Source organism: Diadema setosum, chromosome 15, assembly GCF_964275005.1.
Source record: "Diadema setosum chromosome 15, eeDiaSeto1, whole genome shotgun sequence".
Lineage (NCBI taxonomy): Eukaryota > Metazoa > Echinodermata > Echinoidea > Diadematoida > Diadematidae > Diadema > Diadema setosum.
Window position 1 is genome coordinate 20797145 of NC_092699.1, and position 19554 is coordinate 20816698.

General features: G+C 40.4%; 1 protein-coding gene across 1 annotated transcript in view; it reads left to right on the plus strand.

Moving 5' to 3' along the window:
• Nucleotides 1-17784, plus strand: part of LOC140238864 (1-deoxyxylulose-5-phosphate synthase YajO-like) — a 32861-nt gene extending 15077 nt beyond the window's left edge. The window contains exons 7-8 of the mRNA XM_072318760.1: nt 15890-16029; nt 17553-17784. Of these exons, the coding sequence (XP_072174861.1) occupies nt 15890-16029; nt 17553-17654 (242 nt within the window). The 3' untranslated portion in view covers nt 17655-17784. The remainder of the gene's footprint in view (nt 1-15889; nt 16030-17552) is intronic.
• The last annotated feature ends 1770 nt before the right edge of the window (nt 17785-19554 follow it).

Sequence of the window (19554 nt, forward strand, 5' to 3'; positions counted from 1 at the left end):
GTTGAATCAATTATGAACATGACATAGTATATAGTGTTTGTATGCAGACCCATAGTCAAACATGTTCACACTCTTACCTGTGAATGTTGTTTTGTTTGTTTTTTTCTAGCTACTGCAAGTATGAATTTGTAAATTAAGGATAAAAATGCTATTGGTATGACTAAAACCGAAATGAGACAGTGTGTTGAATCATATATGCATATATTATATGTACTGTACTAAGTATATGCTGTTATTTTCCCGTACAAATATTTTTGCGAATGAGGAGATCACGGTCATTTTCACGAAATGTTATTTTCGTGAATTGACACCAAGGCTATAACTATTGTAAGTGCACTATTACCCTAGTGCATGGCATCATATTCTAAGTGCTGTTAAATTCACAGTCCAGCAGAGATTTGCAGAACTCAAGGAAATTAAATCCTCACAAAAAATAACAGCTTATAGTCAGTACTGTATAATGTATACACGTACCACTAGTCAAGTTATGCTCACACTCTTGCCTTGGAAGGTCTTTTTTTAACAACTGCAAGTATGGAATTGTAAGGGACAGATAAAGAATGCCATTTGAATAACTAAAATATTACAGTGCCAACTTTACCTATGTGTATGTAGAAGACTTCATATCAAAGTTATCGTTAAGAAGACAGAGCAAATACATCCCAAGAAATACAATGGCAAATAGTTACAGAAATTGGATTCATTAATTTGTGCTGTCCAAAAACTCAGTGAGGGATTATAAGCAAAAATGCACATCTCAAATAAGACCTTCTACTAGATTGTGTCAGATCTTTGATGAGTGTATATTTATTTTTCCTGCATCTTCCTTCACCTTATACACTTTCTCTTCTTTGTCTATTCACCCCTCTTCTAGTTCTTTACTCTCAGTTTCCTCAACCATACTATGTATTTTGTTTATTTTGACCTTGTACCAAACAATCTGAATTATTCTGACTATTCTGATTATATTTTTATTCATTTAATTGGCAAATCCAGGGAATAGTCACAAAAATACAAGCACACTGTGTGGTTCCAATCGTCCACAAAATGTTTTTTAAAACATAAGATATTTTTCTGGTTCTGAGATAGTATTTAAGAATCTGAGGAATGAGAAAAAAAATTTGATGTACATTTTGGTTATTTTCTAGTAGATTGGGAGACAGAAATTATAGTTGTCATAAAACCCACTGTTATGAGTTGTTTTAGCCATGGAGCTACACTCTTGTATACTGTATTTGTTTGTGAAGTATCACTTTGTACCTTTTCACTCTTGACATCTGTCCATCCTTCCGCCCATCCGTCCATCTGTCCATAACATTTTATATCCCTCAAAAAATGCATCTCGTCCTCTGATTGGTCGAGAGCACTGTAAACAACAAAACATAATTCTACCATACAAGTGCGCGAAAAAGACTATACTCCCTAGGGAAATGGTAAAAACTATACCACGCTGGTGATTTTCGCGCCTTTTTTGCTTCGCGTCGCGACGCGAAATATTTCACGTGTAAATGAATGGGTATCGCAGCACCTTCGCTTCGCGAGAGATTTCATGTACAAATGAATGGGTATCGCGGCGCCTTAGATCACTGCACTTCGCGAGAACCACAAGGCACGCATACACTCAATGCGACACGGGTTACGTTAGAGAACTCTTATAAAGCCCTCATTCTACGTTACAACAGAGTAGGCGATATCGTAGATCTATAATTAGACAACAATAAGCAAGCTAGGGTTCTTCGACGTACCGTAGGCCTTTGGGGAGTTCATGCTTCGCCGTTTGAAAGTTGGTCTCGCAGTTCACTATTTAAACTCGAGCGACCCATCCAAAAGATGTTGACAAACGAAACTGCAGTAGATAGTAGACCTGCTCTAACGTTATATAGCGCTAGTTAAGCCTAACGTAAGTTCTACCTGTCTAACAGTAGGCCCTATTTCCCGTAATCTCATTCCTAATACTAGTAATTATTTTTAGAGTGTCTAACGAGTAAGTTAGAGTCTAACTTGTTCACTGTTTACGTTAGAACACCGTACGAATCACACGAATTTACAGTGGCACTCGATGCTTTAAAATCGCTAGAATTTTTCCAGTGCCTAATCTAACCTTATACGCTGTTACTGAATGCTACCCAAATTTACAATGTATACTTGCATTTTAACAGGAAATGATAGTCCATATTCATGTACAGACATGACAGCTAGGTAGAAAGACGACAGAAAACACAATCAACTGCAGCTCACAGTCACATCGTTGATCAGCTCGAGCACGCACATCATCACCGCACTGGCAACCAACCGAACGTGGTACTTGTTGACAGATCGGATAGGCGTATTGCATGTATGAAGCGCGTAGTGAGTTTGCAGTTTGCGCATGTTTACCAGTACGTTGTACAGCAATGCACCGAGTACACTTCAGCGGCTGAGCGCGCAGTTGTCTCTTCATAGTACGCGTACGCGCTGCCCTCCTGCTGAGCTGCTTTCCCGAGCGTGAATGACTAGTCAATCTTCTTGAAAAGTAAAGCAAGATGCCCTTAAAAAAGAGGTAAATTACATAATACCAGCAGTAGAATACTCTTAAATTCATTGGGAGGGATATAAAACAAATATACCAGGCCAATTTTTCGAGGCACCGGTTGAAACTATGTGCCTTCGGTGACTTCAGTAGCACTATTTTCTTCGGGGCTGCGCCCCTCAGAAAATAGTGCTACTGAAGTCACCTCATGCGCATAGTTTCAACCAGAGCCTCTCAGGCCTGGTATATTTGTATAGTATCCCCCGAACAGAGTTCGGAGGATACTATGGATTTGGCCTCGTCGCGCCGCATCCGCCGCCGCAGAGATTTCCTTGTGAGCGCTCTACCTGCTGCGTTTCTTCTCTGATCATCTTCAAATTTGGCATGAAGGTCCATTATGGTAAAGCGAAGTCGTCTATTGATTTTGGTGTGGGCGGAGACATCGTTGCCATGGTAACAAGAGTTTTTGTGGAAATAGCAGAGATTTCTTTGTGAGCACTCTACCGGCTGCATTTCTTCTCCAATCATCTTCAAATTTGGCATGAAGGTCCATTATGGTAAAGCGAAGCCGTCTTTTGTTTTTGGTGTGGGCGGAGACATCGTTGCCATGGTAACAAGAATTTTTGTGGAAATAGCAGAGATTTCCTTGTGAGCGCTCTACCGGCTGCATTTCTTCTCCAATCATCTTCAAATTTGGCATGAAGGTCCATTATGGTAACACAAAGCCGCCTATTGTTTTTGGTGTGGGCAGAGACATCGTTGCCATGGTAACAAGAATTTTTGTGGAAATAGCAGAGATTTCCTTGTGAGCGCTCTACCGGCTGCATTTCTTCTCCAATCATCTTCAAATTTGGCATGAAGGTCCATTATGGTAACACAAAGCCGCCTATTGTTTTTGGTGTGGGCAGAGACATCGTTGCCATGGTAACAAGAATTTTTGTGGAAATAGCAGAGATTTCCTTGTGAGTGCTCTACCGGCTGCATTTCTTCTCCAGTCATCTTCAAATTTGGCATGAAGGTCCATTATGGTAAAGCGAAGCCGTCTTTTGTTTTTGGTGTAGGCGGAGACATCGTTGCCATGGTAACAAGAATTTTTGTGGAAATAGCAGAGATTTCCTTGTGAGCGCTCTACCGGCTGCATTTCTTCTCCAATCATCTTCAAATTTGGCATGAAGGTCCATTATGGTAACACAAAGCCGCCTATTGTTTTTGGTGTGGGCAGAGACATCGTTGCCATGGTAACAAGAATTTTTGTGGAAATAGCAGAGATTTCCTTGTGAGTGCTCTACCGGCTGCATTTCTTCTCCAGTCATCTTCAAATTTGGCATGAAGGTCCATTATGGTAAAGCGAAGCCGCCTTTAGTTTTTGGTGTGGGCGGAGACATCGTTGCCATGGTAACAAAAATTTCTGTGGAAATAGCAGAGATTTCCTTGTGAGCGCTCTACCAGCTGCGTTTCTTCTCCAATCATCTTCAAATTTGGCATGAAGGTCCATTATGGTAAAACAAAGCCGCCTCTTGTTTTTGGTGTGGGCGGAGACATTGTTGCCATGGTAACAAGAATTTTTGTTGCAATAGCAGAGATTGTCTTGTGTTGTTGCAATAGCAGAGATTGTCTTGTGAGCGCTCTACTGGCTGCATTTCTTCTGATCATCTTCAAATTTGGCATGAAGATCCTTTATGGTAAAGCAAAGCCGGCTATTGTTTTTGGTGTGGGTGGAGACATGGTTACCATGGTAACCATATTTTTGTGGAAAATTTGGTAAAACCTGTAACTTCTGCTGTTTTTACCAGATTGTCATAACAGTTGGCACACAGAAGCAATATTAGAAGGTAAAGTGAAGATGCCTATCATTGTATCCCCCGAACCGAGTTCGGAGGATACTATGGAGTTGGTCTCGTTCCGCCGCGTCCTCCGCAGGTGCCCTCGCTTGTTCCGTCTTTATACATGAAAAGGTAAATTTAACAGGGTCTGCTTGTGTGTGCGACGCTGGCCTTGTTTCTCAACCGATTTTTTTCAAATTTGGTATGTAAATGTATCATAGTCAAATCTATACATCTATACCTATTTATAATGCTGCCCTCACTGTTCCACCTTTTACAGGGTCAAAGGTCACCCTGATCATGTCAAAATTTGGAGAAGTGCTTATTTATGCAATAACTTGATTGTTACTCAATGGATTTTATTCAGACTTGCTAAGGAGATGTATGGGTGGTCATTCTACATGAAGGACACAACAGTTTGTGGTGACGGCGCCCTCAGTCTTCCGACTTAGATGCCAATGGACATTTCTTGTGTGTGCTCTATCAGCCACAATTCTTATCAGATTTTCTTCAAATTTTGCGAAAAGGTGCATTATAGTGAAGTGAAGATGCCTATATTGTTTTTGGTGGTGGCGCCCTCGCTTGTTCCGTCTTCATACCAACGGCGTAAATCCGTACTGAGGAGTGGGGGGATGGTCACCATCACCACGGGGGGGGGGGGGGGGGGGGGGGGGGGGGGGGGGGGGGGGGGGGGGGGGAGGGAGAAGCTTGGTGCCCCCCCCCCCCCCCCCCCAAACGCACACTTCACAGGGATCGGATGTCCCACTCTTTTGCATGAAATATAAAGTGAGAGGAAAGTGGCAGCAAAAATATGAAGACTTTTTGTTCTTGTTGTTGCTTTTTTTTTGCTTGTCAGATGACTTGCGGCGGAAAATCAGACCTTAACCCTAAAAAGACTGGGGGGGGGGCCTAAAAGGCCCCCCCCTCGACATTTCGCGCGATTACTCTGCAACGCGCAATGCTCTCGCCGCGATGCTCTATGACTTTTTTCTTTTGAGTTTCCCGCACATTTTGACACCAAATTTGTGACGCCCGGGGGTACGGTTTTGAAGTTACGTAACTTTTTGTACATGCACGTGAGGCCGAAAATGGCTCAAAAATGTGATTTTGTGTATAAAGTCAATGCAAATTGAGTTTTTTCACATGGCTCATATAAATATGCTTATCTTTACTCTCAATGGCTAAAATTAATTTGTTTTAGCAGTATTATGCTTCAAAAAGTGTCTGCCACAAATTTTGTTAAAAAAAACAACAAAAACAAAAGGTCGAAAAAACAAAGAAATACATAAGAAATTCATAAAACAATAAAATAGATAAGAAATTAATTTTGATACCGAATTTTTTTTCAAGTACATTTGCTAAGAATGCCACTAAGAATATTTAGACCAAAAATGAGCACTTTTGGAGCTTTATTTACTGATTTAGATCAAAGAGTCTGATTTCTCGCATAAATTAGCATAATTAATCAAAATAAAATAAAAGAAGACTATTTTGTAAAATTTGAATATACGATCTTGTAGATTACATCGCACACTACTATTGTGCAAATTTTCGCGGCGATCGCGCGATCCACGGCCGAGATCTTAAGGGGGGGCCCTTTAGGCCCCCCCCGAGTCTTTCGAGCTACCAAAATAGCCCAGTCTTTTTAGGGTTAAAAGTATGAAGACATTTTTTGTTTTTGAAATATCTGTGAGAGAGAGCGGAGCGACCGGATTAACGGGGGGAGGGTGTGTACACGTATGGGGGGGGGGGGGTGTCCCTCTCCCACACGAGGGAGATTTTGCATTTTCAGACCTGAAATTCAGCGATCTGGTGCACACTTTTGGTGAAATTTTTGTTTGTTTTTCTTTAAAAAACCAATAGAAAATGAAATATTCACAATATATTATTGAATGACTAAATCGTGGTTCCTGTGCGACATCACTGCGAAGGCCTACTAAATAGTGGGGCTTATCACCGGCGTAGACAGGATTGGGGGAGCGGTTATGAGATCGTGAGAGAGCGGAGCAAGCGAGGGGGGGGGGGAGGGTATGGTAGGGGGGTTTCTCCCTCCCACGGTGAAATCTTTTTACATTGAAAATTTTGACATTTTACAGTCCAAAAACTGCCGTTTGTAGCTGTATTCTTTGCTTTGGAAATTAAGGGGGGGGGGAGGCACACCGTGCGCAACTGCTGTCAATCACTGGCAGCAACATCAGGAGAATGGCATAGCGATTAAATGCGAGCGAGCGGAGCGAGCGAGCTTGAAAATTTTGACATAGGCCCTAATGCTTTTACATGCTAAAAACTGCCGTTTGTAGCTATACTTCTTCGCTTAATTGGAAACCAAGGGGGGGGGGGGGGCGGCGCACCGGGCGCAACTGTTGTCAATCACTGGCAGTAACATCAGGAGAATGGTATAGCGATTAAATGCGAGCGAGCAAAGCGAGTGAGCTTGAAAATTTTGACATTTTACAGTCCAAAAACTGCCGTTTGTGGCTGTATTTTTTTGCTTTGGAAATTAAGGGGGGCGCACCGGGTGCAACTGCTGGCAATTACTGGCAGCAACATCAGGAGAATGGCATAATGCGAGCGAGTGAAGCGAGCGAGCTTGAAAATTTTGACATTTTACAGTCCCAAAACTGCCGCTTGTGGCTGTATTTCTTCGCTTTGGAAATTAAGGGGGGCGCACCGGGCGCAACTACTGGCAGTTACTGGCAGCAGCATCAGGGGAATGGCGTAACGATTGAATACGAGCGAGCGAAGCGAGTGAGCTTCAAAATTTTGACTTTTTACAGTCCCAAAACTGTCGTTTGTAGCTATATTTTTCGCTTTGGAAATTAAGGGGGGGGGCGCACCGGGCACAACTGCTGATGGCAATTACTGGCAGCATGCAACATCAGGAGAATGGCATAACGATTAAATGAAAGCGAGCGAGTTTGAAAATTTTGACATTTTACAGTCCCCAGTGCATACTGTCGTTTGTGGCTGTATTTTTTCGCTTTGGAAATCAAGGGGGGGGGGGGACACACCGGGCGCAACTGTCGGCAATTACTGGCAGTAGCATCAGGAGAATGGCATAACGATTAAATGCGAGCGAGCGAAGCGAGTGAGCTTGAAAATTGTGATATTTTACAGTCCCCAAAACTGTCCTTTGTGGCTGTATTTTTTTGCTTTAGAAATTAAGGGGGGCGCACCGGGCGAAAATTGCCGGCAGTTACTGGCAGCATCAGGAGAATGGCATAATGATTAAATGCGAGCGAGCGAAGCGAGTGAGCTTGAAAATATTGACATTTTACAGTCCCCCAAACTGTCGTTTGTGGCTGTATTTTGGAAATTAAGGAGGCGCACCGGGCGAAAACTACTGGCAATCACTAGCAGCAACATCAGGAGAATGGCAAAATGATTAAATGCGAGCGAGCGAAGCGAGCGAGCTTCAAAATTTTGACATTTTACAGTCCCCAAACTGCCGTTTGTAGCTATATATTTCGCTTTGGAAATTAAGGGGGGCGCATCGGGCGAAAACTGCTGGCAATTACTAGCTGCAACATCAGGAGAATGGCGTAATGATTAAATGCGAGCGAGCGAAGCGAGCGAGCTTCAAAATTTTGACATTTTACAGTCCAAACACTGCCGTTTGTAGCTATATTTTTCGCTTTTGTTTGTCCCACTTTTATGGGGGAACTATCCCCCCCCACCCCATCGACGCCTCTGCATATGAGGGTGCTTTTGTTAAGTGAAAGATCTGCTGCACACTCTTTGATAAATTAGGGAAATATACGTCAATCTCAAAAGTGTACAAAGTCTATCGAAAGAGATCCTGTATAGCGGAGCTTTTGCATGTTTATGATTGCAATACAACGATCTGGTGCGTAGTTCTGGCGATATTTGGACAATTTTCCATTAAGAAAGTTCGAGATTTGTCCTCATCTCGGGAATTGCTTGGGGGATAAATGATTTGTCTGCCTAAACACTTCCGTAGGGGCGGACAAATGCCCCTTTGCCCCCCCCCCCCCGAGATAGATTCGACGCCCCTGATCTTCCCTGGGTATGCTCATAGATGTATCCTGACTGAGTCACCAGTCACTGTTGTTTCTCAGGAATGATTCAGGAAATGGAGGGGGTTCAATTATGGCAATATAGTTTTTGTTATTGTTTGTTTGTTTGTTTGTTTTCGTACATATCTTGCAGATGGTCCCCAGTTACTCGCGTCATAGCATGTTTACATATAGGCCTATACTATTTGACATTGTCAACGTCTGAGCCATACCTTACAGTGTATGTCGATGTTACTTTCTTCGCGAGCGAGCGAAGCGAGCGAGCGCTTGAGAAAATTATGTACACATTTTCCTACAAGATAGAATACTGTTCAGCTCGTGTTACCTGTCTGAAGGCCGGCGTACAAACGTCATGCAATATGCCAAAATTGATACAATCACATTTCTGCTTCCTCCATTTTTTTTTTCAAAATTCAGGGGGGGATGATTGCACAGGCCATCCACCCCTCCTCCATTTCAGGGGGGGATATATCCCCCCCATCCCCCCCGGGATTTACGCCCATGCTTCATACATGAAAAGGTAAATTTAACAGGGTCTGCTTGTGTGTGCGACGCTGGCCTTGTTTCTTGACCGATTTTTTTTCAAATTTGGTATGTAAATGTATCAAAGTCAAATCTATACACCTACACCTATTGATAATGCTGCCCTCACTGTTCCACCTTATACAGGGTCAAAGGTCACCCAGATCATGTCAAAATTTGCAAAAATGCATGCTTATTGAGGCAATAACTTGATACTGGATTTTACTCAGACTTGCTAAAGAAATGTATGGGTGGTCATTCTTCATGAAGGACACAACAGTCTGTGGTGACAGTGCCTTCAGTGTTCCGACTTCAAGGCCATGTCACATTTCTTGTATATGCTGTATAAGACCCCGTTTACAGTGCGGGGCTCTACCGCGGCCGAGCCCACCTTCATTTCACTGTAAACGCGCAAAAGGCCAAATGCGAGGCCAAAATTGGCCTCGCATTTGGCCACGCTCTGGAGGTGGTCTCAGCCGTGGCCGAGCTCGGCCTTTTCTCAGTGTAAACGCAAACTGGGCCAAATGCGCGGCCAATTTCAGTCTGGCTTCCAAACCCTCTGCCTGTACTATTTCGCTATTCATGATATTAACCCCCTCAACGTCGAAAACTAGTAAAGTTTAAGGTGATTTTGTCCTGTAAAGGATGTTTTCCTTCGGCAAAGGCCTTTGCCCGAATGGCGACTTTGTCGCCACGGAATTCAGTGGGCAAAGGTTCTGAAAACCATACAATACCAAATTGCGTTTGTTTACAAGCAGAGCGCCACTACGACAAAATATTGAAAGGTTTGAATCAAAAGCGCGGCCGAGCCCGGCAGTGTAAACGGACAAAATTACGGGGCCCAGCCTCGCAATTGAGGCTGGGCTCGGCCGCGGCTCGGCCCAGCCCCGTACTGTTAATGGGTCTAAGCCACATTTCTGGTCAGATTTTATTCAAACTTGCTATGGAGGTTTATGAGGAGTTATTCTAGATAACAAAAGTTTTCATTGCCAGCACTCTCATTGTTCAAACTTTTATAGGATGACATGTCATATTCCTTGTATGTGCTATATATACTAGCCTCATTTCTCGTCAGATTTTATTGTATCCTGCGACGGTTTCCATATTGTACAACATTCTGGCCTGAAAAGTAATCTAGATGGGGTATGGGATGGGTTCGGGGGATACATGTGCTCGATTGCGAGTGCTCTAGTTGATTTTGTGGACAGCATAACTTAAAGAACGGTTTGAGGTATCAAAATGAAAACTTGGCATATATATGTATGAGTGGATGAAGTTTTTAAGATGTTACTGTTTTCCCTATAAATGCTGAAATTACACTCTTTCCTCCACACCTTGAAAATTACTCAGTGCATAAACTTGTGTATATATATATATACAGTTAACAACAAAATTATTCATACCCCTGAGAAATTATCAGTTTTGAGCAGATTTCTTATAAGTGAAGGATGGATTGATGGTGCTTGGGTGTCAACTTTATACTTTTAGTTGTCCTCTACTAATTGACATTAATTCCAGTTTCACCTCATTTGCATAACAAGAGAAATGTTGAGATATTTGAATTTGGGCCTTTACAGAATTATTCATACCCCTATGAAAACACTGTCATTGTAATTGATTTCTTTACTAGTGCAACTTTGAAGAGTCCTGTTGCTTTGCCATTGGGTTTGTGCAGGTCTTCAAAAGACATTGGTCCACGTTCTGTCAAAGGGGACCTCCAGTATTCCAGTAACTTAAGGTTTCAGAGTGACCATGCCGACATGAGATCTCTATAGCTACAATGCATATTAGATTCATTCAGTACCTAGGAAATAGTTTGCCTACCCAAAAACATTAACAGTAATGTCCTGAGACCATTACTTGTAAATACCGTACTAGACTATTTTGTGTCTCTGCCAGGGGAGAGGCTCTTTTCTAGTTATTGTCCATGGAATCCTGGACAGTGAAATGCTTCAAGGAGTTTGTCTCAGTATAAGTTGGATCTATTCCTGCCCAAGATGCACTTGGAATATCTATGATTTGATATTCAGGTCATTGTCACTCTTTAGCAATCTCTCCATGGCAAATGAGGTGACACATTTGATGTCCAGACACACCTTGAAGGATTCTGCTCTGTACTGAATAAAACGCACACCTTGGATGTATGCTGTTTAAGATGCTTGTGACTCTTGACCACCTCCGATCACTACATACATGTCTTTAAAGGTCTTTCATCTGTGCTGGGAGATGCAGTGTACTACTGCTAACCAATTAGTATGTTCTCTGAGAAAGGAATGTGGATATTTTTTTTTTTTTTCATAAGTGTCTGTAGTTTCAATATCAACAACTGTTTCAAGAATGGACAGTTTCACATTGTGACAAATCTCTTTGGATGTGTCTGGAGCTCAAGGGAAAGCTATGGCAACATTGGAGCAATGCCATCCCAAAGTTCACAATCAAAGCTATCCAGAACAATCTCAAGGATAATAGGGTCAGACTATTGGGAGAAGACTTCCACAAGCCTGTTACGTAGTATTGCAGCAATGCCTTCAAGGAGAACAGCCAGTTCAGAGTCACTTGGCCTATTAAACCCAGGTGCAAAATTTGTGGGTTTGATGTTGAAAGTAATGTTTTGGGAGTATTTACAGCAAATGTACTCCAATGTAAAGTAATTTCTACATTCTTGAAGCAATCTTTAATCTGAGTTGGGAACATAATAGATATCTCATGTTGCCATGGACACTCTAAAAATCTATAGCTAATGATGGTCCTCTGGCAGAAAGAACAACAAATGCATTGGTGGAGACCTATACAAACTCAGTCAAACTGAGTGACCAAACACAAGAACGCTTCCATGTCTGTCCTCTGAAAAAATTCAATGACATTGACCGACATTGACAGTGTTTTCATAAGGGTATGAATAATTCTGTAAAGGCCCAAATCCAAATATCTCAACATTTCTATTGTTACGCAAATAAGGTGAAACTAGAATTAATGTCAATTCTTAGAGGACAAATAAGAGTAAAAAGTTAACACCCAATCACCATCACTCCATCCCTCATTTGTAAGAAATCTGCTCAAAACTAAAAATTTCCGAGGGGTATGAATAATTTTGTTGTTAACTGATGCATTACTGCACATTGAATCTGTTAGGAATAGGCCATGGGGTCAAAGGTTTAGTGATAATGGTAAAATTACACTATTTTCCCATATTTTGAAAATAGCTTTTGACAAAATTTTGAAAAGTATCATGAAATTTGGATATGACCAGTCAGTGATTATTCGAAGAAAGATGTTAGCCATAGGGTCAAAGGGCAAGGGTCAAATGTCAAGTGAGAATGCTCAAATTCCTGAATTTTTGCTCTCAAAAACAATTTAGCCATTCAAATAAAATCTGGCTGAGGAATGTATAAAAATTCAACACATTTGGGGTTGTACCACAAACTTTCAAACCAATCATGTGAAACTGTCATCTCACACTGTCAAGGTGTACTAAAGCCCTCTCGAGAGAATAGCGCGATATGTCAGTGGCCATAGTAACATACTTTTTTTTGGTTTTCATTTCCTTTACAGCCTAACAATTTTTTAATTAATGCAAGCAAACGAAGATCGAGTGTGAATGATTAATATGTGTGATTCTGTGGTACACTGTGTGAGCCTTTTAGACAGCATAAAACATTCAAAATCATGAGTAAGTTAGCTTTAGAATTTCATATGATGTGTTTTGCCCAATTTTGTCACCATGTTTAATCAATAGTTTATCAGCAGTACTGTCTTAAGCGCGGTTCCCACTATCACGATTAAGACCACAATTGCAATCGTGGTCTAAATCGTGAAGGAATTGTGGTGATCTTATTTGATCATATCAGATTGTATCAGATCTTGAGTTCAGTCATGGCAATCGCGTTAATCGTAGACAATTTTTGGACGGTTCAAAAATTTTCTACGATTAACACGATTAATTTTTGATCGTGATCATCGCATCAGGTTGTCTTGGATCATATCAAAACAGCAAATCTCATCTAATCGTGCTTCTTAATCATGTTGATCGGGACGACTTTTTCACTTCCCTTTTGCTCTCTCTCTCTCTCTCTGTCTCTCTCTCTCTATATATATATTGCACATTTGCCCTTATTTTACTCCCAGATGGTATATATTTTGTATTACGTGAGGTGGTAGCCTGTATCTTTAGATTATCAGTTTCAAATGTTAAATTGTATGATTGTGTAGGCATTTCATTAGCATTATTTGTAAGGTATGTATATTTTTTTTTTGTTTATAATTTTATGAAATGAAAGTTGTATCATAAATTATTAGATATTTTCATCATATCGTTGTTATCATATTACCATTACACAGACACACACACAAAAAAAGGAGTTGCCCGTAATCAATTTGGGTATTTTTTTTTTTTTAACGAAAACAAAAAAATGAGCACAAGTAAAATGGCAATGGTATGTCTGCATGTATTGACTAACGTCAGTACAAAAATTAAGATAATTTCCTGAATCATGCATGAGTGAGCACACATCAAAGGCAAATTTGGTTACTTTTTAAAAGTATACTACAGTATTTTTTTTTTTTTTTTTGGGGGGGGGGGGTGTGAAATATTCTGTTACAGATTCTTGTGTATTGTATTGACCGATTCTGTGACGCGCTATGTGTATTTTTGGCATGGGCGCAGCCATAGTGGGTGTATCAGCCGACCCCCCCTCCGCACTCCCCCACCCCTCTCCCTACATTAGCATGCGCGCAGAATGAAAAACTGCTTTAGCCAATAGGCGTCTCGTACTGAGTGCGCGAATGCTTGCTTAGTGCGCGAACCTTTGTTACAAGTGCGTGTAAACATGTTGCCCCGGGGTGGGGGAGAGCAGGGGGGGTCGGCTGATACACCCACTATGGCTGCGCCCTGTGCCGTAAAATGTCTGCTGCCCTCAACAAACCCGAATCGGTCAATATAATGATTAATTGCTGTTGTTTCATCATCCATCATTTGACCCCTTTACATCTATTGTGACACTTTTCATGTTTTTTTTTTGTGTGTGTTTTTTTAGAGGAAAATAGCTGTGTCAACTCTCATTAAACTGCAAAATCCATTTAGTTTAGGATGGTTTTCAGATAGTGCAGCCAAGATCTAGCAGCCCATGTCGAGTGAGCATAAGAAAGAGTACCGTAGTTGTGTCTTCATTGAGTAAGCATGTACAATTTTAAAGATGGAGCAAAAGCTGCAAAACTCTACTCTTGATATTGAATACTAAGGGAGGGGTGGCACCATGAATCATAAAATAACAACACCACTGAATCATTCACCGGAAGCAGAATGTTTCACATACCTTATAAAAGTAACTTTTGGCAATTGTCACTCGTTCATGACTATAAAGATCACTGTCATTATTTTTTACATTTAGTCAATAAGTGTAGCAATACCCCTGCAAAATGATTTTCCTTCAAACTTTTTTTTTTTTTGTGTTTAAAAAGTGACATTATTTTAGGGGAGTAACTTTACTGTTGTGTATATATCGGTTTTGTTAAACACTGTTAAATTAAACAATAAATCAAGCCAAACCAACCAAACTTTCAATACCCATGAGATAACGACATTTTGAAATAAAAAAGCATATGATACATACTATGTGAATACAGAGACTCCAACTCTCCCGTTTTCGACGGGAGATCTCCCGCCGAAAGCCCATTTTTGCAAAATCTCCCGTTCTCCCGCTTGAGATTTAATTTCTCCCGTCCTGGCGCTGTGTCTCCTGCTTGAAATGATTTTTTACTTAATATCATTATATGTTGAAAAATAAGCCTGAGATAGCACGAGAGAGAATCTAGAACCCTAGAGCTTCCAGGGCCCTTAAGCGGACCCTGGACCCCGGCCGCAAAGAACTTCGCGCTTTGCGCTCGTGATGCGCTTTGCGCACATCAAATTGGAGTCTCCCGTTTACGGGCGGGAGAATCTCCCGATCAGAAGGTGCTTGGGGTTGGAGTCTCTGTGAATATGAAATCAAACACTTAATTAAGCAATACTATCAGTTCGGTCAACTTTCTTATATTGAGCGTATAATTATGACACATATTATGGTAGCATTAAAAAAAATCCAATCTTTTTTTGTTTCCATTTCATCATATTTTCTTCATGTATTTTAAAGGAAGACGAAAACATTTTTCTTGATCTTTTTCTGGGGGAAAGGGGGCAATAATCTGATCTTGTGTATGCGTTTTTGTTTTTGTTTTTGTTTTGTTTTGGGGGGCGGGAGGTGGGGGAGGTGGAGCATGTCGATTCAATAATCTATTAATTTCTTTAGGTTGAATAAGAGGAGGGACTGTCTGAGGTTGTGGCTGGCCTAGGTGCTGCTTTCTCTCTGATGATAACATAATCGTCATTCACAATACTGCAAACGTCACGTTGTCATCATCCTCAACCTGTCAACCCTTGCCATCATCAATGGTTGTGGATAGTAGGCCTAATTACTCTGCAGAAGTTAAAAAACAATGTTTGTGTTTGATCGAAACCACTTGTAGGCTCAATTGGGACAATCCTATCGGGTCGTATTTGAATGGGAGACCAGATCGTGACAGATTTTTAACTTCTGACAGTTTTTTAACTTCTGCAGAGTAATTAGGCCTACTATCCACAACCATTGATGATGGCAAGGGTTGACAGGTTGAGGATGATGACAACGTGACGTTTGCAGTATTGTGAATGACGATTATGTTGTCATCAGAGAGAAAGCAGCACCTAGAATTGTATTGGTTAAAATAGACCAATTGTGACCATAACGCATCCAAGTAAACGAACACGTATTGACTCTCATAACCTCGTATCCAAACGTGAAATTTCAGACGAGTTCAACAAAACTTCCACGATCAGTTACGAATGTCCAATCGTGGCGTTCGCAATGGATCGCACGATAGTGGGAACCCCGCTTTAGTGAAAATATCCTTTCTTTGCTTTACCTAGTATGTTTATTCCCAGTTTGGAGTGATGTGATTAATTGCACTTGATGCATTCCCTGCAGGTAAGACCATGTGCCAGGTAGCTATCCGTTGGTTGCTCCAAAAAGATGGTGTGTGCTCTGTTATCATTGGTGTCAAGACACTGGAACAGCTCAAGGAAAACATGGGTGCTTCGTCTGGATGGAAACTTTCCACTGAACAGGTAAGGTATTATGATACTGGTCGGGCAGTTTTCATGTACTTTGTACTGGCACCCTATTTTGACGAAGTGGATTGAATTGATGATTTTTCATGTGATGAGGTGTTAATATATTCAGTATGTGCTGTGATATCAATGGATTATGAATCTCTGTATTACAGTAGATCACTCTCATGATGTTCCTTTTTCCTTAGCAATGCATTTATTTGATTATATTTCTGACTCTCTGAAATTAAAGTCAAATGGAATATTAACTTAAGCATTGCCAATGCCTTGTCTTCATAGCACCCATATTTTCCAAGATTCCGCCCTTACATTCTTCCTGTCTGCCCCTCAGCTCCAGCCCCCCCCCCCCCCACCCACCCCCACCTTAAAAAATGTTTCGACTGGGTAGGGTCAGTGTAGACTGGATTGAGGCTACTTGCAGACATTTATCTCTTGGTAGTCCCTTCACACTGGGAAATTTTCTGAAAGAATATATGAAAGGTGAACTTGCGATACTCCTGTTAGCGCAAGGCACACTGAGACTTTTGAACATTAGATGATTATGGAATGGTAGCAGTGAAAAGTCACTGAAACTATACTGTTAAAACTATACTTGTCACAGGTCCATTTCGTCATGTTTCCTTGAATATCAATTTAAATTCTGTCAGGAGTGCTATTATGGATGCTGGCTGTCTGGAGACATTATAGGACTGTAGCCTTTAATTGAAATAACCGTGCCACAAAGAATGAAGAGTGCCTGTTTAACCATGCTAATTAACCCGTTGAGGACGGTTTGATTTTGCTACAACACGCATTTCCCATAGACACCTGCCCGAGTATACTCGGGACTCGTCCTCAACGGGTTAATCCAAGTCCCAAGTATGCTCGCGCAAGTGTTTGTGGGAAATATGTGTTGTAGCAAAATTAGTCTGTCCTCAATGGGGTAAAGGAAACCCAAACCCAAATATAAATGTGGATTTTAGGGAAAGCAGCAATATTAGTTAAACTCATCAGTGAAAGTTTGAGGAAAATTGGACATTCCGTTCAAAAGTCATGAATTTTCGGTGCCGTCATCACTGGACAAGGAGACTACTACAGTTCATTACATCATTATGGACAAGAAGAATATATATAATATACATATATATATATTTAGAGACAGAGAGAGAGAAAAAAAAATATAAAGAAAATTCAACATATTTTCACTTTCCTAGCATTATGAAAGAGCACTTTGCTTACCTCTTTCAGAAAGTAGAGGGAATAATATTACCCTTAACATGTGTCAGTAGCATGTTGATGGCATACTTTCCATGAAAACTTGAATTTTGTGGAATTCTCTATATATTTTCTTTATATTGTTGTCCACAATGATATCATGAACTGTATTAGTCTCCTTATCCAGCAGTTACTGCGCTGAAACTTTTAAAAGAAATATGATTCATCTATGCTATGTAATATAGAGCATCCATATATTTTATAGTGTCATACTGTACCAGAAATACCAAGTGATCACAAAAATAAGATTATTAATTTCTCTTTAGATGGCTAAACTGGATGAAGCCAGTGCCGTTGCATTACCTTATCCTTACAACATGCTGAGCCGGGCCAGTGCAAACAGACACAGGGACACCTGGACACGTTAGACAACTTTTATCAAGACGTTGTATCTGCAGCTGATGGTGTAGATACCAGTTCATTGCAAGATTTAATGACTGCGCAAGTTTACCAATTGATCATTGTTTGTGTGTGTGTGTGTGAGAGAGAGAGAGAGAGAGAGGGAGAGAGAGTATGGGTGGGGGGAGGGGGATTAGGTACATGTATGTGTGTTTGCAGTAGATTGTCTTGACAGGTAATGATTTATTCCAGGTGCAAAACGCTTATTCATGTCTTGCATTAAAAAACCAGAGTATTGCAATTCAGGGTATACCGGTGTCAGAGCCAATGAGAATATAACACTAATTCTTTTCTCATTTTCAAGGACTTACATCACATCTAAGAGTTCCTTGAACATAGTACTAAGTTAGCATTGCATATCTAGAGATGACTGAGGATTCACTCTTTGTACCTACAACACTTGGTGGCATCACGGCACACTAGGTCTCTTGGGCTTTGCTTCAGACAATTTTCACTTGGTTCTACATTTATTAAAACCTTATATAGGAGAGTTGCTATCTGTAACAGTAAAAATTATAGTGTATTGATTTACCAGTTTGCAGTTTGATTAACTGACACTCTGATAAGGTGTTTCAAGAATTTTACTCCCTGTTACATTTAAAGGGACTGTACAGTACTGGTTGAGGTGGGGATTCATGTTTTTAACATTCCTAAGTGAGATAATGTGAAACCTCTTATGAAATATGAAAGAGCGTGTAATTTTAAGAAGGATTCAACGTTTATTAGATAAAAATTGGTTTTCAAATGGCTGAGATATCCAAAAAATTGATAATAATAAAAGGCGACAGGCCACGCCTTTTATTAGGATCTCTTTGTTTTACCTTGTTTTTTGACATCTCAGCCATTTCAAAACCAATTTTCACTCAAATAAACTTCTGATACCCCTTAGAATTGCATGCTCTTTGACATCTCATACAGTGATTTCTGAATATCTCACAAAACGTTAAAAGCTAAATCCTCACCTCGACCAGAACTGTACACACCCTTTAATATCAATTGTTTGATAAGCTCAGCTGGATTCAAATGTAATTCTATAAAAGGGCTAAGTGCATTGCTAAATTAGCCAATCTTATCGGCATGAGAGTTATTTCACTGTTATAGAATACAGTTGTATGACATAGTGGCTATTTGTTCATATGCCATAAGGATACCTAGTGAAAAATTCACTTCAATTAAGTGTTCATAAAAGTACTATGTAATACTATATTTCTTTTGATATTAGTTTGGATACACTGATATGCTGATATAGACCATATGTCATCAAGAAAAAATTGCTACTGCGGAATATACTTTCCCTTCAGTAGACATGATGATAGCTGCATTCAAAGCATACAACAATAGAACAATATAGGTAATGCCACTTGTTGTCATAAGCAACAATAGATACTCTACACAAAAGATCAGTTCTTGACCAGTCACCTAACTGCACAATAGTATGTGTGTGATGTTAATGTTAAATTTTTTACATTAGGGTCACCCAATCTCTCTATCACAATATTCACTTCTGAGATGTTTGTTTCTCATGTGCATTATATTGTACATCTCATATGAAAAAGCAAGCATGATTTGCCATTATACAATAAACGTCACATAGCTCAACAAACATGGGACTGGAAAAAATCAGTCACAATAGGCTGATGTTGACCTACATATAAGTCAACAAAAGAAAAGGAAGAAAAACTTTGAGTCTATTTTATTACTTGGACTTATGTTATGTTGCCTCATGTGAGATGTACGGTACTGTATTTACAGCATTGTACTTGTTTAAATGCTTACTTGATCACTCCAAGATGAAGCAATGTACCAGAATATCATTACACTCGTGAATCAAAACTTCTTTTGAAAGCAAATGTCATAATCAGAAAATAG